The 22215-nt window shown below is 50.4% G+C and overlaps 1 protein-coding gene across 1 annotated transcript in view; it reads right to left on the bottom strand.

The window, feature by feature from the left end:
- Positions 1-22215, bottom strand: part of MAN1C1 (mannosidase alpha class 1C member 1) — a 150393-nt gene that overhangs the window by 29801 nt on the left and 98377 nt on the right. The window contains exons 3-4 of the mRNA XM_053576015.1: positions 5277-5392; positions 2720-2800 (exon numbers count right to left, since the gene is read on the bottom strand). Coding sequence (XP_053431990.1) covers positions 2720-2800; positions 5277-5392 — 197 coding nt within the window. The remainder of the gene's footprint in view (positions 1-2719; positions 2801-5276; positions 5393-22215) is intronic.

The raw sequence follows: 22215 nt of genomic DNA, 5'->3' as shown, positions 1-22215 counted from the left end.
AAATGAACCCACGAGAACAGGAATCTAGGGCTGCCCTTGGCCCTGAGGAAATGAGCTAACTCTTCCTAAGTGCTCCTCTCCGCCGGATGCCATGTCTCTTCCTTTGGAGGTCCTAGAGAAGGCCCTATGGCCAGCTGGCACTGCAGGAGGATGACTTCCAGAACAGGGGTGAAGGAAAGCAGCAAGAATTATATATTCTGTAGGCAAAAAAGGGCCAGGGCTGGGAGTCAGTGCCTGGGGCCAGATCCTCCCACTTAGCACCCATGTAACCGTGGGTGGGCTATACACTGTCTGAACCTTGGTGCTCTGGCTGCTTTGTAGGTTTATTTTATAGAAATTGAATGAGAAGATGTATATCCGTGAATGTGCTTCATTAATAGTGAAGTTTTGTGCCAGCACCATTTGGTGCAGCTGTGGTTATGTGTATTGTCCTCGTGGGAGCTGAGCCTTGGGAAGATTGGCTGCTCAGCGGGGGTCCTCCTCCTATAGCTTCCGTCTGAAGCAGAGAGAGCTTCAGCCCAGGAAGAGGTGTGAGGTCTCCTTAATATTCACCCCATAAACATTTGCAGGAAATTTCATGAATGGAAAGACCCACTTAACAGGTTACTGTGTGTGAGCTCCAAGAGTAGAGAGGAGGGAGGATTCAGTCTGGTGCGGCTGAGCCTTGATGACAAGTAGTACCAGGCGCAGCTACAACTCAGGCACAGGGCAGAAAGGAGTCAAGCACACACAGCTCATAGAGACTGAGACCTGAGCAAGTCGCTTCTAAGTTTCGGTATTCTCATTCACAACTTGGTGACAATACCCATCTGATGGGCTAGGTACACACAGGGCATGCACCACACAGCTTGGCACAGGGAGGTGTTTGGAGGCAGAAGGGGCTTGTAGAGGGGTGGTTGTGGGCAGGGGCTGCCCTGACAGACTCAGGAGCCGCTCACCCAGGGGTTCTGGCCATGCCGGCCAATCCTTGGGCCCTTCGAGCTGTTTCTCCAAATCAGGTGTCTGGTTCCTTTTAGGGAATTCTCAGAAACACAGACACCTTAGGGCTGGGGTCCTCAAACTTTTTAAACAGGGGCCCAGTTCACTGTCCCTCAGACCGCTGGAGGGCCGGACTATAGTTAAAAAAAAAAAAAACTATGAACAAATTCCTACGTACATTGCACATGTCTTATTTTGAAGTGAAAAAACAAAACGGGAACAAATACAATCACACCGCCTCATGTGGCCCGCGGGCTGCAGTTTGAGGACCCCTGCCTTAGGGGAAGGAAGGAAGGATTGGGGATGGTATGGGGAAGAACAATGGGTCTGAGGAGCCACCAAATCCTCCCTGAACTGCTGACCTGCAAGTCAAGCCCCGTGATCCTCAAGCTGCATCCTTTCCCTCCTTTCTCTGCATCCATCTCCACCAACCACGGAAAGGCTGGGCAGATGCCCGTGAAGAGCAGGGATGCCTTCTTTCTGCTCCTTCATTTTCCTGGGGTTCTCAAATGAAATGCAGGCTTTGAGTGGCTCAAAACTGGGGACTCCCATCTATAATTACTTGGGGACAAATTGGTCCAAGCAGTAATCTCTGCTGAGGAGATTATGCTTGATGGAGAGAGGCCTAAAGTGACAGGAGAAAGTGCATGTCTGTTGCCTTTAAACCCTTGACCTTCAGCCTGTGAGACCTTAAAAGTTGAAGGGAAGCAGAAATGACTTTTTAGACAACAGCAGTGGAGTGAAAAGGGATTATTTTGCGGTTTGCCTCCCTTACCTCCACGGCTCCTCAGGCCGCAGAGGGGGGCATAATTATTTGTCTCTGGGTGGACAGAACAGGGACTCCATATCAGCCCCTCTATGTAGCAGGGACCAGAACTGACCATTGATATACGTTCTGGAGACTCACTGACTGGACCTCCAGACACTCCCGCTGTGCTTTTATGGGAGGTCCTGAGGAAGATAAAGAAGCCTCCCCTTTCCACAGAGCTATGTGGTTTCCAAATTTCTCTGGCAGAGAGGAGAATATGGGCTGTGGAGTCAGCAGCTCTGGGGTCACACCCTTGCCCTCCTACCTCATTTTATGAGAGCTCTTTGAGCTTAGGGGTACTAGGATCATCTCATTTTGGGGAAGGAAGGAAGTGGGGCCGAGGGGTGGGAAGAAGGGACTTGCAAAGGTCACGAGCAGGGAGTTTGGTGTAGGCCTGAGGTTCAGGTTCTCTGACAGCACCTGGCTCTGCCTTCTCATCCCACACCCTTTTCAGTTCTCCTGGAAACTGATGCAGCTCAAGGGGGAAGGCCTCATGCTTATGACACAAGACCAGATGCGCTGCCCCCTCTCCTGTGGCCCCCTTCAGACCTGGAGAGGTGTCTGGCTGGTGGAAGGCCCAGGAGGCAGACGACTGTGGGAAAAGTGAACACAATCTTGGCTTTATGAGTCCCGAGAACCAACACTTGTGAAAATCAGCCCAGATCCTCACTGGGTGCCGTGAAGTCTGAGTGGATAGGGTGTGGACCCAGCTGGTGCCCTCAGAGAATTTACTTCCACCTGTGGGAGCCAATGGCGCATACCTGGGCAGCAGAATAGAGGCATCAGAGAGAAAACAAGGAAGAGTCTTCAGGTGACACCTGGAAAACAGGCCCTCCTCATGGGGAACAGGGGTGGCTCGGCCCCCTTAAGGCCTTTTCCCGTTGGTGGAATGTGAGGTGAGGGTAGCTCATGGGCTGTGAGGGGCCAACTTACCTCTTCTCCAGTCAGATAGAAGGCCGAGAGGAGTCCTCCAATGTAGCGGATGTTCACCTCAAACAAGGATGCTTCGCCACTCTGCAGGACAGACAGAAGAAGGGAGGACACAGGGGCACTTGTGAGATGCCTGCAGAGGCTCCCAGAGGCAGCTGGTCCCTTGAGACAGGTCACCCTGGCCCCCAACCTGTGCCTCGCTTCCGGGTAACCCCAGTAGGCCAGGCAGCAAACCCTTGGGGGTGGTTTTCATAGCAAAAGTCCAGAGAAATCAGTACCTGCCTGGCAGAGGGTGGCTATTGCACATTCACAGCATTCTGAATAAATGCTGGCTTCCCTTCCTTCCCCAGCCCTTGCCCGAGGCCATGGGAATAATGTTATGCTCCAAGAAGCTCAAGAACCTGCCTTGGGAGCTTGCAGGCTGAAGCTTAGCCTTAGGGCAGGCAGATTCTCCTCTAGTCCCCCACCTCTCTTTCCTGGGGGAGCCCCCATGGCTTAGCAGAAGGCCCGGGAGGTCCCTGGGGGGCGGGGCTGGGGCTTAGACCTAGGGTGCCAGGCAGATGCTGTGCAGTGACCAGTGCCTCGGCTCCTGGGCCTGCAGGGCACCCCCACCACTGCCTTAATCCTTGCTATTTTCTTTCCTCAATTGGGACTTCAAAAATCCCATCCGAGGCTCAGTGCCTGTAGTACAGTGCTTACGGCACTGGGTGGCAGGTTCCAACCCAGCCTGGGCCAGCTAAACAACAATGACAACTGCAACAAAAAATAGCTGGGTGTTGTGGTAGGCGCCTATAGTCCCAGCTACTTGAGAGGCTGAGGCAAGAGAATCACAAAGCCCAAGAGTTTGAAGTTGCTGTGAGCTGTGACGCCACTGCACTCTATTGAGGGCAACATAGAGAGACTGTCATAGTGAGACTCTCAAAAACAAAAACAAAAAATCCCATCTGAGCCCCTTACTTGGCTTTGGCACTTTAGACAAGATACTTAGTCTTTTCCCACCCCAGTTTCTCCACTCGCAGAACAAGGGCTGACAATGCCTCCCACATGGGTAGATGTGGGACATAGGAGTACTGCAGTCAAGAGGCCTGCCCAGAGCCTGCTGGCACCTGCCTTGTCCCGGAAGGCTCCCTGGCCTGCTCTCCATGTCACAGTCCTTATTCCCAACAACAGTGCTCATCTGTTAGTCTGGGAGAACATTCCCATCCACAAAGCTCTTGCAAAATCCTTTCTTTTTCAGCCTCACCGCACTTGGGGAGGTGTCATCAGTCTCATTTTTCAGATGAAAAAGTCAAGGTTCATCTTGCTTTCTTCCAGGGACCCTCCCTAACCTGCCCAGCCTGCCTGAGTGGTCCCAGGCTCCCCAGAGGAGCTGCCTGATGCCCACTGTCCAGAAGGGCCACTGTCTGCACAGAGGGGCAAGGAGGCCTCTGAAGACACCCCTTCCCTCTCCTGCCCTCCCCAGCTCAATAGAAGAGGTCACGGGAGGATTCCAAACTTCCCTGGCCTCACACAAACTACTGGAAGTCATAACAGTCTCAAAGTAATCCCAATAACAGTAAGGCGATGGTGATACCACTTTCCACACATGTGGACTTCATCGTGTTACAAAATGCTGTTTCCAGCCTTCTGTTATATGAAATCCTCACAATGAGCCTGTGAGTTGTGTGTTATTATTACTGCTGCTGTTGTTGTCACCCCCATCGCAGAGTGGAGGAAACTAAGGGTCAGGGAGGTCCAATGACATTTTCAAGAAGTTTGTGACAGCCAGGAAACCAAGGGGCCTCCCTGAGAAGCTCTCCCAAAGTGTTGCCTTCCCAGACTCCCTAGGCTGCCTTTCCACCACGCTCTGTGCTTCAAACTATCTGTCTCTGGAGGCAGAGGGCTCACTTCTGCCAGGAACCTCTGCACAGCCCTGCGGCCTGATTGGATGCAACCACTCCCCCGCTCCCATCTGGCTTTAGTCTGGGCTGAGATCAGTGGGGTGGGGCCTGGCGCTCAAAGCTTTTGTGCTATCCGGACACATTGCTGACCCCTCTGCAAGGCCCTTGTACCTGACTAGGTGTGCCTGTGAGGATGGGAACCAAGAGGGTCCTGGATCTGGTCATGGGCCTCTAACCAGATCCTGCCCTTCCCCCACCCCCACTCCCACCCAAAGAGGGCAGTGTGGGAGCTTAAGCCTGGAGCAGCTTTGAGCCACTTCTCCCTTGGTGTTCCTGCTGACTGACTGCTTTGTGTGATATACACCCCTAGAGGGCTGTCCTGGGTATGAGTACCGTGCTCATAATGAGCAATGCCTGATCTTGCAGGGAGGAAAGGGGTGGTTGTGGCTGTCTTCCCTCCCAGAGGAGGATGCCAGGCAGGGGGAATGTCCCCACTTCATGGCTGGCCTTGTGTGAGAGGCTCAGTACAGAGGGCACCACAGCCCTGGTTCCAGGACTGCTCTGCTGTGCAGCCTTGGGTGGGACTCTCAAAGTCTCTGGGTGTCAGTGATGACAGGGGAGCTGGCTGCCGACCTGTTGTTGGGTCCCTTCTGGCCCTAACACCTGAGCCTCTGACTCACCACATTCAGGTGGAAGCTCTTTTCAACCCAGGCCTTGGCCTCTTGGAACTCCTCCTTCAGCTCCATGAGGTAGAGGGTGTCGAGGGAATCAATGACCGTCGCCCCACTGAGGCCTCCTGTAGGCACAGAGAATCACAGGTGTGACCCGGAGTCATTCTTATGCTTTTTGTCCCTAAGTAGACAAGCCATCATCCTCTAGGCTCCTGCTAGTGCCTAGGCAGGCTCCAAGGCAAAGGCTGGACGCATGCATGCCCCACGGGACTCTGGTGCCACCAGTGAAGGTGAGGCCAGGACCCAGTGTCCTCCCTGTGGGCTGTTTCCTCCTTAAAGCATCAAAGAGCAGCCAGGGCGACTGAAATCCTGGGCCAAGTCATTTCCCAGACATTGGCCCATTCTTTTGTGGTCAGCAAGTCAACTATCAGCACCACCTGGTACCTGCTTCTCTCTACTTTGGCATACAAAAATCGTTAACAAAGGTGCAAGCTCTCCTATTCTTCAATTCCATCCCTCATTTTATTCTAAGAGAAAAAATAAAGATACTCATAAATATTTAACCAGGAAGAGATCTATTGCAGTACTAAGTATACTGGGGGAAAGTTGGGGAAAAGTCTCCAAGCCCAATAATAGACAATTAGTTATACAGGCTGGGTGTGGTCACTCACACCTGTAATCCCAGCACTTTGGGAGGCCAATGTGGGAGAATTGCTTGAGGTCAGGAGTTTGAGACCAGCCCAAGCAAATGCTTAGACTCCCATCTCTACAAAAAAAAGGAGAAAAAGCTAGACAGCCGTGGTGGCGGGCATCTTTAGTTCCAGCTGTTTGGAAGGTAGAGGCAGGAGGATCTCTTGAACCCAGAAGCTTGAGACTGCAATGAGCTATAATGATGATACTGTACTCTAGCCCAGGCAACACACCCTATCTCAAATTAGAAAAACAAAAGAGAGAGAGAGAGAGAATTAGTTATTGTGGCTCAAACATAAAATAGGATACTATGCAGTCATTCGCACAGGTGAGGTAGACTTATGTTTATTGGGAATACATCCAGGGGATTTTTTTTTTTTTTTTGAGGCATAGTCTCAAGCTGTTGCCCTGGGTAGAGTGCCCTGGCATCACAGCTCACAGCAACCTCAAACTGTTGGACTTAAGTGATTCTCTTGCCTCAGTCTCCCAAGTAGCTGGGACTAAAGGTGCCCGCCACAATGCCAGGCTATTTTTCTGGTTGCGGTTGCCATTGTTATTTTAGCTGGCCCAGGCTGGCTTTGAACCTGCCAGCCTCAGTGTATGTGGCTGGTGCCCTACCCACTGAGCTACGGGCCCTGCTTGAATCGATCTTTCTTTTTTTATGTAGGTTAAAAAAAGCATCTCGTATAAATTGTAAAGCAAAGTGTGAATGTACAGAACTAGTCTGGAAGGATGTGATTCCGTGCTTGTCTCTGAGTGCTGAGATTATAGGTACTTTTTGATTTTTTTCAGCTCATGGGTTTTTTTGTTTGTTTGTTTTTTAGACAGAGTCTCGTTTTGTCAGCCTCAGTAGTGTGCCATGGCATCATAGCTCACAGCAACCACAAACTCTTGGGCTCAAGCATTCCTTTTGCCTCAGCCTCCCAGTAGCTGGGATACAGGTGCCCGCCGCAATGCTCAGCTATTTTTAGAGACAGGGTTTTGCTCTTGCTCAGGCTGGTCTTGAACTCCTGAGCTCAGGTGATCCACCTGCCTTGGCCTCCCAGAGTGCTAGGGTTACAGGCATGAGTCACCAGGCCCAGCCTAGCTCATGTTTTTTTTTTTTTTTAATAATCAGGAATTTATTTCCATTTTTTAAAAGAATAAGGAAAGTTTGGGCAAAACCCCAAATAAATAAACAAACCAAAAATGTCATGGCCACGCTTTCTAAGATAGTACACAAAGAGCAAACTACCAGGCCTCTTGCCTTTGAATGTTAGAGTCTTTTCCTGGGAGTAGAGGCTGAGATAACTGTGCCCATGAAGTACTAGGCAGGAGAATAATGAGGAAGACCTCACAACCAGAGTCTGGAGCTGTAGAGGACCGTGAGAGAGGAGGCGAGGGAGAAAGAGATGTGCCTGGCACCATCCAGAGGGCTTCTTGGAGGCAGCGGCTGCCTTCCATCAACTTTTTACAATACAACTACAGAGTCATTGCAGGCAGCAGCAATTTCCTTTAGGGACCAGAGTGCTGCCCTAAGAGGAGTAATTGTTCCTCCAGTGTCCTCTCTGCTGAGGCTGATGGCACTGATAGGCACAGGCTCTGCCTTCCCCCAGTGGAAACTCTAGAACCTGCTGGGCCCTCTTGAATCTGAGGCACGGCCTTGCCAGCACCCCCAGAACTCAAGAGTTAATTAGTGGCTCCTAACTGCTCCCTTGCATTGACTTTGCAGGCAGAGGATCCTTCTGAAGCTCAAATGCTTACCTGTTGCTCTGGGCCAGGCAAGTCTGATAAAGGGCATGGCCTGGAAAAGAGCAGGAGGGAGAGAGAGAAGGAGGGAGGGAGGAGTTGGGAGCAAAGTAAGGCTGGAGGTTAAGTAATTGGTTACCAGAGGGACAGTTGGCAATGGAGAGAGGAGAGGGCTGGAGAAACCCAGTGGCTCCCTGACCCAGTCCTGGGATGGCTTCCGTATTTGGGTTGAAGTGAATTTCCAGAATGTTTAGCCCCTCCCACGCTTAAGGATTGGTAGGAAAACATATCAAAGCCAGAGTTAGACCTGATCCTTTCCCATTTATGCCAGCTGCCTCCCCCGCAGGTGGCAGGGCTGAACAAAGTTCCTGGGGATGTCTTTACCCTGTGGAGGAGGCAAGAAGACAGAAACCTCAGGCAGCTGAGCTCGGCTGAAACACTGGCCTGGCACCCACACTCCTGGCTATGCAGCCCCACAGCTTCATTTCATAGATGAGGGACCCAAGAGGGGAGGAGACATACTCAATATTAGGGCAAGAGAGGACTGGCCCGGTCCCAGGCTGAGGGTAATGTTTTCCATGGCATCTCGGGGGATTTCAATTTTCTGTGGAAAACCACTTCTCATTTGATGGCTAATCTGACCCACTCGCTCTGCTGTGAGTCCTTCAAGGCTGGGGAGAGGCAGCCCATGGTGTCTAATTTCTGAATCCTGCCCTGGGCTGCCTGGTGTTTCACCCCATGGGCTCTCCTTCTGGACCAGGCTGGGAGGGCAGCCAGGGCTCCTTGTGACCAGCTCTGCCGTCTCTGGGGACACTCGATGCAGCCAGCTAAGAAAGCAGCTTGTTAAGAGGTTTGTTGGCAAGGTCTTGCCCCTGCTCCTGGGCTCTTGAATGCTTCTCTTGGTTGGCCTCCCACCCCTGCCCTTACCTGGTACACAGTTGAGCTGCAGTCCAGCAAGTCACTTATTGGAAAGCCTTTCATTCCAGGCCAGAGGTTACTCCATAGCCAGGTTAGGCAGAAGAGAAGGCCCTATCCCAAATTCAACCCTATCTGCACCTGTGGCCTCCAGGGGAAAGGCATACTCCCTGTTCAGTAAACAGGCCCATGATTTATATGCAAAGAGCCAACAGGGCACAAAAAATGTCACGCAGCCAACTTAGATGCTTTCTTGGGGCTGCCCCGGGGGTGGGGTATTCCATGTTGGTTTGGAAGGAAACCCACACCTAGCTCCAGCTCTAAACCCATGGGATTCATGAAGGACACCTCCCCATTCCTGGCAGGGCAGAAGGCAGTGAGGTGTGTTAGAAAGAACACAGGCCCAGCAATCAGACAACCCTGAGTTCAAATTCCAGTATGGGCCAGCAACACATCTGCTCTAAACATCAGAATGCTCATCTGTAAAATGAGATTCAGACCACTGGGTTAGAGCACTGGGGAGCCACTGCAGCCTGCTGAGCCAGGATAAATACATCATTTACATAGCTGGCCTAAATACAGCTCTGCATGTTTGGCACAGACTAACTGCTTGATAAATAAGCTTACTGTTCTTATTTCTGGAGACTCTTAGCTCACCTTGAAAGAGCGGCCTAGAGACTCCCTTTGGGAAAGTAGAGGGTAGGGGATGCTTCAATCCGATTCTTCTGACCTTTGGCTACTGAATAAAGCCTCTCCAAGGCAACCCTGCACAGTGGCTAAAAGGCTGGCTTTGATGGTAGGGAGAGGCATGTTCAAATCCTGGCTCTGTTACATACTAGCTGTGCATGAGGGAGGTCATTTTACCTCTAAGCCTCATTCTCCTCATCTGCAAAATGGGGATGACAGTGGAATCAACCACAGAAGGCTGCTGGGAGAGTTAAATGAGGCAGTGGATGGATAGGGGTTGGCATGGTGTTGGGTATATGTGGCCCCCTATGCTCCCAACTGGCCCTGGGCCCCTCCACAAAGTCTTCTGGGGTCACTGAGGGCTGGTAGTGTGACTACATTCTCGGCCTTCTTCTTTACCTTGCAGGGCAGTGTGGGCAAGAGATTGCAGTTTGCCAAACCCCTGGCCCATCTTAAAGGAAGACTGTGTTATGGGTTCCACCTGTATCTGCCACTGAGGCCATTACTACTCCTGATCTGGGTGTGTAGCTCCCTCCAAAAGGATCTTGCTAGTTTCAGAACCCCTTCCTTTCACCTCCGATTCAGACTGTATATTGCTGCCTGATGTGTCTTTCTAAAACCATCTCCAACGGCGTCTCTCCCCAGCTTGGGAGCCTGCAGTGGTTCCACAGCCCCAGTACCTAAGCAATAAGAAGCACACACTCCTGCTTCCACACTTCTGCACATGAAATCTTCTCTGCCATGAAATCTTCTCTATGTGTTTTGGAGTGTTTAAAGCCTACACATTCTCCAAAGTCAGCCTCTCAGTGGCAGCCTTCCCAATTCCATTAGCTAACCACTTCTTGCCCAGACAGTATCCACAGTGCCTTATTGGGCCTCTGAGTTGGCCACCCACCACTCCCTCCCTATACTGTGGGGCTCTGTCTCCTCTCCAACTGGATTGTGAGCTGAGGTTAAGGGTTCTCAGGGCCTCTCTCATACCAACTTTTTAGCCTTATCTCTAAGTAGCTCCAAAGCCAGAGCCCCCCAGCTCAGACCACTTGCTATTCCCTGTGGCCTCCTCACACACTCCTACTTTTATGACTCTTCTGTAAACTTTGCAAGGAACTTCCTTCCCCATTCCACCTTCTCAAAGTCAGTCTGGTCTCTACTCCACAGTCTGCGTGAGATCTCATTTTCTTCTGATGTCTAGCCTGGATGCCTCTTCCTCTGAGAGGTCTGCCCAGCCCCACTCTGGGCCCCACTCCTGCACCTCCATCTCCCACACACTGAAGGAATCAGCAATGTCCTATCCCTGACGTTCGTAACAGCAGAGGTCTGATCTGTATCTGAGCTCTCCCTGTGCTCAGGAACAAGCTGCTGAAGGACACAGGGAAGGCAGGAGGGTGGAAGTCCAGGCTGGCAGCCTGTGCTCATTCTCCCAGCCTCCAACGCACCATTCTCCTGTGGCTTCTCCTTCTAACCCCGGGGATGGCTTCTTCCCAGGTTCTCTTGCTGGCTCCTCCCCATCTCCCAACCTCTGAAGACTGGGGTGCCATGAGGCTTTGTCTTTAGGCTTCTTCTGTCTTCTCTTCTCTTAGTGACTTCATCTAGTTTCAAACCTTAGAAACCAAGCACGTTCTGTGACTCCAGATTTAAATCTCCTGACAGGGTTTTGTCCTTGCACCCCAGACTCACATATCCATTTCCTCCTCACATTTCCATGTGAAGGTCCACAGGCATCTCACATTTAATTTCTCTGAAAGCAAAGCCTGTTCCTCCCAATCTTGTCCATCTTGACTAATGCCACTCCTCCCCAGAGCTGTGGCCCCAAACCCTCGACTGTCTCTCACCCTCTCATCTGGTCCCATAGCAAATCCTGGTGGCCTTATGTCTGCAAGACTCCCAGATCCTGTTCACTTCTCACCTGCTCCATGTAACTGCCTTGGCTGGCCACCTCTTGTCTTCTTGGATTTATTCCAAGGGCTTCCTAACTGCCCCCTCGGCATCTGCTCTTCCCCCACCTACCCAATATGTCCTCAAAGTGTAGCCAGAGGGAGTCTTAAAAAGCACAAGTCATCTCATGCCACTCTTCTGCTCAAAACCCTCCCATGGCTCCCACCTGAGTTAAAAGCCATAGTCCTTATAGTCCCTAGCAAGACCTATAATCTAGCCCCAGCTCCTTCTCTGCCTCTCTCCTCCTCTCCAGCTATAGGTTGCTCTTTTGAGCCCTCCAAGCCTGCTCCCTGATTAGGCCCTGGGACTGTGGGTTGCTCTGAAACAGCACCTCCAGCCACCATCCCCTTCCCCCTTTGACTTTTCCTCAGCACCTTTATCGCCAGGGGCTTTACACAAGAACCTGCTCACCTATTCACTATGCATCTCCTCCTTCTGGAAAATTGCTCCTGGGGGGAGGACTCTGATCACTGCCATCCCCACTGCCTAAAACATGGTCTATCCTACAACAGGAAACAAAGGGCCCCCTGCCCTGAGGTGGGGAGGGCTTCAGCGGAGCTGTGGCTCATTCACAACTTCCCATGCCTGACTATGTCTGACACTGAGAGGTACTGAACTCTGGTAAATGTGTTGGGTTGAACAAAATGAGCTCACCTTGTGGGCATCTGTGGTGACATGTCCAGGGCAAGGTTAACTGTCTACTCCAGGGGCTACTGCCAATAGACAAAAATGACCTTCTCACCAGGCCATGGCCACACTGGCCAGGGTGACAAAGCATGCCCAAGCCATTGTCCCGTGAAAAGTTTTTTGTTGCAAGTCAGTCTCTACAAAGGAATGAACCCCCAGCTCTCACAACTTCCTTTCCAGGGGCTGCCTTACCAGGACCCCACTATCCTCCTAGACCATGTATGTATCTCACTTTGCTGCTGGCTCTGCTATATTAATGGTGACAAGGTTTTTATGCAATATTACATTAACAAAGATAAATGGGTCAGGTTGGCAGCACACACTCCAGGAAGAACATTTAAAAGGGAAAAAAATCACCCAAGGCATAGTCTATTACCACGGTATCCCCAGAGCCACATACTAATGGTTGCATTTAATTTAATGACATAATCCACAGAGACTTTTCTTAATCTGCAAAGAAACAACGCAAATGTTTTTCTCAGCTTCCACAGAAATTCCTGTGGCTGTGTGGCAGATCACATTTTCCCAAAGACGGCTGCCATGGTAGATCCCATCCCTTGATGGCTCCTCCCCTTGAACCTGGGCAGACTGTTGTAATTACCCAGACCCAAAGAACAAAGCAAAAGGGATAAGTGCTATTTTCTAGGCTTAGACCTTAAGAAACTGGTAGCTTCCACATCCTACCTCTTGGAATGCTGGATCTTGGAACCAGCTGCCATATTGTGAGGAAGCCCAAGATAGCCACCAAGAAGAAAACACACTAAGAGGCTACACGTCAGTTTTCTGACTGACAGTTCTGTCTGTGGGTCTAGCAAATAGCCAACATCAATTCCAGCAATATGAACATAAAAGCTTCCAGATAATATCAGCCCCCAGATGTGGAGCCAGCCTTAGCCTTCAAAGCCTTCCCAGCTGAGGGTACATACATGATGGTACAGAGATAAGTTGTCCCCTTTCTGAATTCCTGACCCATTGAATCTGTGAGCATAATATTAACAAAATAATTGTTTTAAGACACTAAGCTTTGGAGTAATTCGTTATGCAGCAATAGCTCCAGAACACCAAGTGTTCTGCCACATGGGTTTCTAGGAAGATTAATTAAAGTGATATTCCTACTACTCCAGAGTATAAAACCACATCATCTCATATGGCAAGGTTGCATAAAACCCTTCTAGGGATTGGGACCTCTCCATTTCTATCTGGTCTGGGTTTTGTTGTTTGTTTAATTTTTTTTTTTTTCAACAGGGATATTATTCTTGAATATTCCCATGATGGCTATTTCCTGGGTCACATATAGTTGTGCTCGGAGGCTGAGTGCTTCCAGGCAAAGGCTTCTTGGAAACTCTGGGAGAAAAGATATTTTTTAGGAGCTATTCCAGGAAACCAACAGAATGCTCGTACTAGAGTCTTATTAATAAAAGATGAGCAGATCTGATCATGTCACTGCTCTGTTTCAAAGCCCTCAAGTCCCTCCTCTCTGTTTTCCAAGTTCAATCTCCAGAGTGCAGCGTGCAGAGTCCGTGGTCCAGGCCATAGCTCCAGCCTTATCTCTTTCCTGCTCTCTCCGTAATAAACCACTAATAGCTCCCCACACCCCTTGGGGGATGAGCTGACATGGGCCCCACGTGTGGGATGTCTTCCTTTTTAGTGTTGGCTTGGGAAACCCTCCTCATCTTTCCGGCCTCAGCTCGTGCATTAGGCCTTCTCCTAAGACATTCCTGAGCCACTGAGCAGAACTGACCAGTCCATCCCTCGATGCCCACCCAGCTCTGCTGTGTGGGTGATTTTGTCTCAGCACTGTGCCACATCATACATCTTTGCTTATATGCCTGTGAATCCCGGGGCCAGTGACGGGCTCTAACTCTTCCCAGTGGCCCCAGCATCCATACCTATGCCAACTATAAAGAAGGTGGACACAAGTGCTTGTGAATAGATGAATGGCTAGTGGAAAAGCCAACAGCACTTTCTTGGGGATCTCCATCACTTTGCCAGGCCTCCTGTACCTGGAGAAGTCCCAATACACACAGCAGGGGCCAGCTACGGAGGCAATCCCTGTTGGAGGGGCAAAATGGACAGCTGCAGATGGCAGGGTCCCGGTGGAACTGATGGCTTCCTCCAACCTTCCCAAACTAATGCCGTGCTCCACTGCCACTGTAGGCAGAGGGGGCCTGCCTGCTGAATTAGGTTCCTTGTGACCAACAGACAGATATGGCTCATGGAAGCAGTGCACTGGGCAGAGCTGCTCATTGGAAAATGGGGGTGTGTCTATAAAATGTTAATATTTTGTTTTTAAACAAATGCTGAGGGTACTATTTGACCTGGATACTTGTGTATAACCCACCGATCATGCTTTAGAGCAAGCTCTGAACTGCTTTCATCTCAAAACACCTCCAAAAGAAGAAAAGGGCAGATGGAGAAATTGGAGCCCAGAAAGCAGCAGTGACAGTTCCAAAGTCACACAGTTCAGCACAGCTGTGACCAGAAACCTCCCCTCAGCCTCTCTGGGGGAGCTGTCAGCTGCTTCTGACAGCGCCAGGGCCTCACAGGCCTATGGGTGTAGGGTCACAATGCTCTCCTGGGAATATGCTGTGGCCACCCTGAGCGATGCATTGATTCATAGCAAACACAACCTGTGGACCAGAACCAAGAGGTGCAGATGTGTAACAAGATGAATGATGATTATTGGAAAGGGAAAAAGAAAGAAAACTGAAGATGCCTGGAGAAACATAAAGAGATGGCAGAGGCAGTGCCAAGAGAGGCTGGTATGAAGCAGAGCCCCTAGAGAGGGTCCTTCTAGTTGCTGGAATGGCTGACCTGCAGGCAATAGGTCAGTAGAAAGGGCTAAGCCTTGGAACCACAAAGACTCAAGTTTGGATCTTCCACTTAACTAGCTGCCTCCACCTTGTGAAGCATCCTGAGGGCTAGAGATCACCAACAACACTGGACATAGACTGCCTGGGCTGGCAGTCGCCAAGCCTGCGTGGAAGCAGAAACCTTTTAAATCTTACAATAACTTGATGAGGAGAGTATAGTTCCTGCACCTGTTTTACAGGTAGGGAAACTGAGGCTTATAGAATCTTGTAAATTTCTCAAGGTTAATAAGCAGGAAGTCAGGACTCAACTCAGGCCATCTGCTTTGGTGGTCTGCACTTCACTGCTGCACCATTCTGCTCCTGCCCAGCTTCGGGGACTGGGCCTGGCACAGAGGGCACCAGGGACGTGCCTTCAGCCTCAAGACCCCAGATCGCTTTCTCAGGGCCTCATGGTATGGCCTGACTCTCCCTCCCACCTCTGAGCAGGAGCAAAGCTCCCTCTGCAGCAGGTACTGCCTCTCCCTGGGATGCCAGGGCACCCGCCACAGGAGCCTCACACCACAATACACAGCCTGGCACCACTGTCTCCACCAAGCCTCCCGGGGTCCCTTCAAGGGTGCTCTTCCTCTCTGTCCACCACTCTGGGCCCACTGCTGATTTCCTGGCCCAGGCTGACTCACAGGAGGGACCATGTTGGTCTCTTTCTCTGACAGATGGGAGCCTGGAAGGCAGAGATCCTGCCAGATTCATCTTTGGAACCATCCAAGAGCCTAGCATGATGCGGAGTGCTTGATAGCGTTTGAGTAAATGTGCAGTGAATTAAACCAGAGAGACACTGAGAAGGAGTGCAGAGCAAGCATTACCAGGGGCCTGACCAGGTGGCTCTCCCTCCATGAGGCCCCTGAGAGACCCACCCCCAGCATCTGGTGATGAGACCAGCCCACCCTCCTCTACAGACAGAGGTCTTCTCTTTCTTTGGTCTATAGGCCCTTCAAGAATCAAATAGAAGCCACTCTTCCTCCTCCCCGTAACTGGAAAGATACTTGGACACACAGAAAATAACAGTCACTCGTGCTGACCATCTAATAGAGAGGGAGGCCTGGGCCCAGGATGGATTTCCTATAAAGAACAGGGAAAGGTGGCACTTGGGGATCAGGTAGACTTAGAATCAAGCCTTCCTTTGTCTGTTACCAGCTGTGTGACTTCTGGTTAGCTACTTTACCCTGTGAGCTCCTCTGAAAGGAGGATACTGTGTGTTACTAAAGCAACAACAGCGCTAAGAGATGCATAATGAGGTTTGTTGGGCTTTTTCCCCCTTTCAATGTAAATGGGCTATAGGAGGTGCCTGTGAATTACTTTTCATTTGATTTTTCTGGAGACAGTAGTGATAGTGGCAGAACTGGCTTCTATTTAAAACATGCAAGCCTAGCGACCACAATGCGGGACTTAACCTCTTGGAGCCAGTAGGGAATGTACCTCTGTCAGAAGGCACCAAGGATACCACCCACTAAAGGTGTGGGTGGCATGGATGAGGGGCAGGGTGCAGGCGGGGGAAGGAGAGACAACCCCTCCTCCACTCATGCCCACTGCTCACAGCCAACCCCAGTCTCATCCTGGCGTGACAGCCCTGAGCGTGCTTCCAGGGGGAGCGCTGCCTCTGCTTTAGCTCTCAGGGCCTAAACAATTCACAAACGCAGCAAACGTGCAGCAGCCTGGAAGGCAGCTTTGTGCTTCAGAGAAAACACACAGTTCAATTTCCCAAAGATCGAAACCCAGGAGCATTTCAAGTCTTTCCCGGCGAGAGCGCTTCTCGGAACTCGGGAGGCACCACCCTTGTGTGACTGAACAATTAAAGCCATGAGTATCTGTCATTCTCAGCAAAGGTTTTTGAGGAAGACTGAGGAAACTGAAAAATAATTTGATTTTGGCAACAGTTTTCAGAAATATATGGTAATCCATTTTTGTCAATCCACGGAAGGCACAGCTCCAGTCATTAAAAAGCCATCGCACTTAATCATGCGTGGAGAAGGCCGGTCTATGCCTCTCAGATCCTTTTCACATGGTTTCAGGGTAACTTTCAAAAACTGACAGGCAAGCAGGGAGCGGATTAGGACAGACAATAATCTGAGGAATTTTTCTTTCTGGTTCTCAGAGGGCAAAGGATTTATTTGAGAGAAAATCACCGTCCAAACCTTGGCCTTAGTGTGGGTGGGGGAAGTGGCAAAGGAGACCCCAGGTTGGATCAGGCATGGCCTCTGCCCTTGGGGAGATTGGTGCCGCTTTCTCAGAGACATTAAGCAAAGTCACAGGAAGATGGTAAGGAAATGGATAATTACGATGCATCATGACCGGTGCTAAAAATAGGTGGAAGTTTGTGCAGTTGTTAAGGCTCAGCTGTGAGCCATAGAGACCTGGGTTTGGAATTTGACTTTGCCACTCATTAGCTGTGTGAACTCACGAGTTCCTGCATCTCTCAGAGATTCAGGTTTCTCATCTACAAAATAGGGTGCCCACCTCATAGGCTTGGGAGATAAATTAGTTTAACTCCTAGGAAGCCTTTATCACGTGCCTGGTACATAGTAAGTTCTTAACAAGTGTGGCTGAGGGAGCCTCATGGGTGACTTTTGATTTGCATCAAGAAGGATGAGCAGGAGTCTGCAGGGTGGGGAGTTGGAGAAAGGACACTTCAGGCAGACACATGGCACATGCAAAGGCCCTGAGGTGAAAAGTTGATCAGGGATATATGCAGGCATGTGGGGAGGAGATGGGGGAGACAACACTGCCAGCTCCCACCCTCCCATCCTCCAGGGAAGCACTGGGAACATGGGCTACGGGGAGCCATGGGGGGCTGTCAGTGGGATTGGGCCTGTGAGCAGCGGTATAGATTAGAAACTACCTAAGGAGCAGGAGGGAGGCTGCTGAGAAGACTGAAATAGTGTTTGGAGGTCCAGGCTCCTCACAGGGTCCAGTGATCTTCCTGGTCTCAGACCATTTTGGGCACTTGTTGCTTTTTAAGTGTCACCAAGAACTCTCATCTGGGGTCCTCAGGCTTTGTTTGAGGGAAATGCCCTCTACTTTGCTCAGCAAAGGTACCGCTTCCGTTTCTTTCTCAGGGCAGAGCTGCTGTGAGGAAATGGCTGCCTAGGTAGGGACCACATCTCCCAGCCCTGCTGCATTTGCTGGGAGCTGCCAGATAGAGTTCTGGTCAACGGGATGTGGGCATAAGTTCCACAAAAGTCACCCAGGGGATCCTCCAAGGCCACAGTGGCTTTGGGAGTCACAACCTGAAGATGCTGGTGCCTCCATCACTCTGGCTCCCTGAGACATAGTGAGAAGCAGAGCTTCCTTCATGCCTCCACCAGTCTCTGGGTTACCTGTTACAGCAGGTAGCATTACCTTAAATAAATACACCTAGCAGTGAAAGACCTTGGGCACCTTGCTTCACTTCTGAGCCTCACTTTCACACAGATTGTTGTGAGACAGTAGATGACAGATGTGAGTGATACTTTGCAGAGAAGAACAACAGAGATGTCATTCATCACAGGATGGAGCTTAAGGCTGCCCAGGGGAGGTGACTCTGGACTCCCTGCTGGGACAGAGGGGCACAGTCAAGGGCTAGAGAAGCTTTAGGCAAGAGATCAAGGTCCACCAGCAGGTGGACCTAGACTGGAGGCTCTTCCTCCTAGCTTTAGTTCTGCCTTTGGCAGAGATGTTCTCCAAATATTTGAGTCCCCCCCACTGAGGGAGGAGGCTGGGGTCTGGCTTCCATCTCCTGGTGGTTCCCCTGGGAAGAAATCGGCCCAGCCTCCCTCTGATAACTTGTTACAACTTCTCACAACTTGTTAACAGGAAATTGTGCTCCCTTCCAGGAAGACGCACGCCTGATTCTTCAGACACATCAGGTGGACTGTTATCAGACCCTGTCAAATGTCTGCACAGCCTCTGTGTGCTCTTGCTCTGCTGTCCTCTGCCAAGGCTGTGCTCAGAGCACAAGTTGCCTTTGGAGACCTGAAACCCCGGCTCGAGCAAACTGCCTGGTGAGGAGGAGCAGGGGCTCAGGATGGAGGTTCTTGAGGGTGGCAGAGGCTTAGTCTTACCCTACCCTGAGAACCCTCCACTCTCAGCCCAGGATTGAAGCTGAGACCCTGAAGGGACATGAAGAGGGCATGAGCAACACTGGATGTGATGAGCTGCAATGGTCTTCGGCAACTCTCACAAGCCCCCCATCATTCCATGTCCTTCTGCTGAGGGAGGGCATCCCCTGCCACAGCTCAAGGGTGAGGGTGGAGGTGGGGAATGCTCACCGCAGCCTTGGAACCTGGAGTCAGGGCGAGGCCACCTCCTCCCACACATATCACATACTGTCCCATCCTCTGGGAAGGAGAGTACAGAGGCTGCCTTCCTCCATCTCCCAGATTCTTGCCTCCTTTCCTGCTGTCTTGTTTACTGGCTCCTGCTAGGGGCATTTATGTTCTCAGATCACCTGACAAGAGTAAAGACCATCAATGTCCTGGACTACAATAATGACATAAGGCATCCACTTCTAGAGTCCTTCCACAAGCAATAATTAACCCGCTTGGTGAGGGGTGCCCTTATTCCTATTTTACAGAGGAAGAAACTGAGGCTCATGGAGATTAAACGACTGGTGCCAGAGATCACCCAGCTAGTCCACTAGGCAACAATTTGAGCTGGGCCTAGCAGCCTCCAAAATAATTCCAGTCATTTGTTTGATACATTCTAAATGCAAGTACCAAACTAAGAGTTTTATTCTTAATCCTCATAACAAAACTACAGCATAGGTAGTTGTATTATCTCCATTTCCAGATGACAAAACTGAGGCTCAAAGAAGTTAAGCACCTTGTCCAAGATTGCACAGCAAATATGCAGGAACCACAGCCTGAATGGCTAGTGTTTTTCCTCTTCACCAGCCTCACAGATAAGAAAGGTTCCACCTGGGGAAGGCAGAGAAAGGGGCTTCAGGATCCTACCCACCAAAAAAGCAGAATATAAAATTGCACATACGCTGGTCATCACCCCATTAAAAAGCATATGTACCTGGATCACACAGGGTGGGATCTGGTGTCTCAGAGGGAGGCAGGGCCTGGCCACTTCCGTTGGCACATGGCCACCCTCGGCCAAATTCTTCCTTGTAAAGATTGCTAAAGGTTAAGGTGAATAGCAATGAGGGTGCAGGTGTGCTGGCTCAACCTTCCCTTGGCCCTGGAGGTGGGGTTAGGGGTGGGGTGTTTCCCTTCCTCTCCCCAAGTGCAGGAGACACCTGGCCAGGCAACATTTCCACCCTACTGCATTCCAGACAGGCCGCAGTCTCAGGCAGCGGACCAAGCAAACCAGAGACCACTGCCCTGTGCACTCACAGCATCTGAGAAAGCAAAGGCTTGCAAGACAGGGGTTGAAGCAGCAGCCAAAGTCCAGCAATGTGAAGGGGCCCTACGCATATGATCCCCATCACAGAGGCCAAGGCCAAGGAGCTGGTCTTCTGTGACTTCTAAAAGGCTCTCCCCTGCTGGGCAGCTCATTGTTCATTTTTCATTTCATGCTACAGTCACACTCAATGCAACATGCCACATGGCCTAACCCAGCCTAGGCTGCACCTTTTGCCCTGAGCACCCTCTTTCCCCAGTCCCCCGGCCTTCCTTTGGTTCTAATCTCACATGCCCATCTATTGTTCTCAATGGTTATTTCCCTCCAAACTTATATAGCATTAACTTCCACTAAAATAGACTCTTTAGGAGAATCCTTAACTCTGTCTAGACTCTAGAGGGTGAAGTGCGAGGAGCAGGCATGAGCAAGGGGGAAGGAGGAACTAAAGACTAAGTCAGAAGAATTTGGCCATACTGTGGTTGGTTGTTATGCACTGTGCACTCTGTTCTGGGGAGGCCCTGGGATGGCCTGGGAGGCCCTGGGATGGCCTGCGAGGCCCTTGGTGGCCTTGTTCTAGTGTGCCCAAGGGTTGCTCCTGTACTGGCACATAACCACACCCTCGACATGCTGTGCCCTCACCTAGAATCCTCTTTTGGCCTGCTCTGCCTGGGAAGCGTCAGCTCATTTTCAAAGTCCAGCTCAATGTCACTGGGTCGGGCTTTGGGAAGGTGTGGAGGTGGGGTCAGAGGGTTAGGGTTAGGGTTAGGGTTAGGGTAGGGTTAGGGTTAGGGTTAGGGTAGGGTTAGGGTTAGGGTTAGGGTTAATACACCCCACAGTATTTTGACCTCATCATTACGTGTGTGTCTCTCCCTCCCAGATGAAAACTCTTTTGGGGCAAGGGACATGGTTGTTCACCTTTCATCTCCAACACCCTGTCCAGAGCTGGCCTAAAAAATACCTCAGGAATGGGCTGGGTGCAGTGGGTCTGGTGCCTCACACCTGTAACTCTAGCACTCTGGGAGCCTGAGGCCGCTAAGCAAGAGCAAGACCCCATCTCTACTAAAAATAGAAAAACTAGCTGAGTGTCGAGGTTGGAGCCTGTAGTCCCAGACACTCGAGAGGCTCAGTCAGGAAGTACACTTGAGCTCAAGGGTTTGAGGTTACTGTGAGCTATGATGATGCCACAGTATTCTACCCAGGGTGACAGAGTGAAACTTTGTCTCAAAAAAAAAAAAAAGAAAGAAAGAAAAGAAAAAGAAAAAAAGAAATACCTCAGGAACGAATGAATGAGCTTCCTTTTGCCAAGATCCAAAGTTGCCTCTTTTCCCATCTCCTGCTAGGCTTTCCCTCTCCAGTCACAAGAGGAGCAAACTGCACCCTTTGTCTTCACACAACATTGGTATTGACCAGAGTTGAGTTTTAATGGTGCTTTGACAACAGACAGCTCCCATATTCATTTTCCTTGGCTAATTACATTTCCCAATTGAAACGCTTATCTCTAGGCTAGTGCTAAAGACATAATCAGTTTCCAGAATGGATTCAAAAGAGGTGAGAAGAAAATAATTAAGCCAACTTCTGATTGAATCAAATAATTAAGCAGATTTAATCAGTTGCCTGTGATCTAAAGCTAAGGCCTGGGCCTGGGAGCATGTTGCTCTGTCAGAGTGATCATTCCTGATTGTTTTAGAGATGGGCAGCCTGTCTTCTGAAAAGTAAGTAAAGGAGGGACTCTTTCAAATAAATGCAAATCAGGGGGCCAGAAACTGCAGGTTCCTTATTTAGGCAAAATATTCTGGGGTTGGCAGTAAAAAAAATCGAGGGCAGGGGCACTCTGTTCGAGAGCCATGCCTGGGCACCCTGGTAAAGACTGGCATCAATGGTCCTAATTCCTTATCCCTTTCTGTAATTCACGCCTTTTGCCACTGAGTAGGCTGTCTCTCCCTGTCCTCAGGTACATGGGGCTAACCTCAGCAAATGTTAGCAAATGTGATGTAAAAGGCATTTACGTGTTTCCACTTGCTTTCTCACCCCTCTGCCATCTTCATGAGAACACACCTGGCAGAAATGACATTCCCCAGTTGTCCCAGCAAGGGTGTCCTAGATGAGCTGAC

Source organism: Nycticebus coucang, chromosome 22 (assembly GCF_027406575.1).
Source record: "Nycticebus coucang isolate mNycCou1 chromosome 22, mNycCou1.pri, whole genome shotgun sequence".
Lineage (NCBI taxonomy): Eukaryota > Metazoa > Chordata > Mammalia > Primates > Lorisidae > Nycticebus > Nycticebus coucang.
This window is presented reverse-complemented; position numbering and strand designations above follow the sequence as displayed.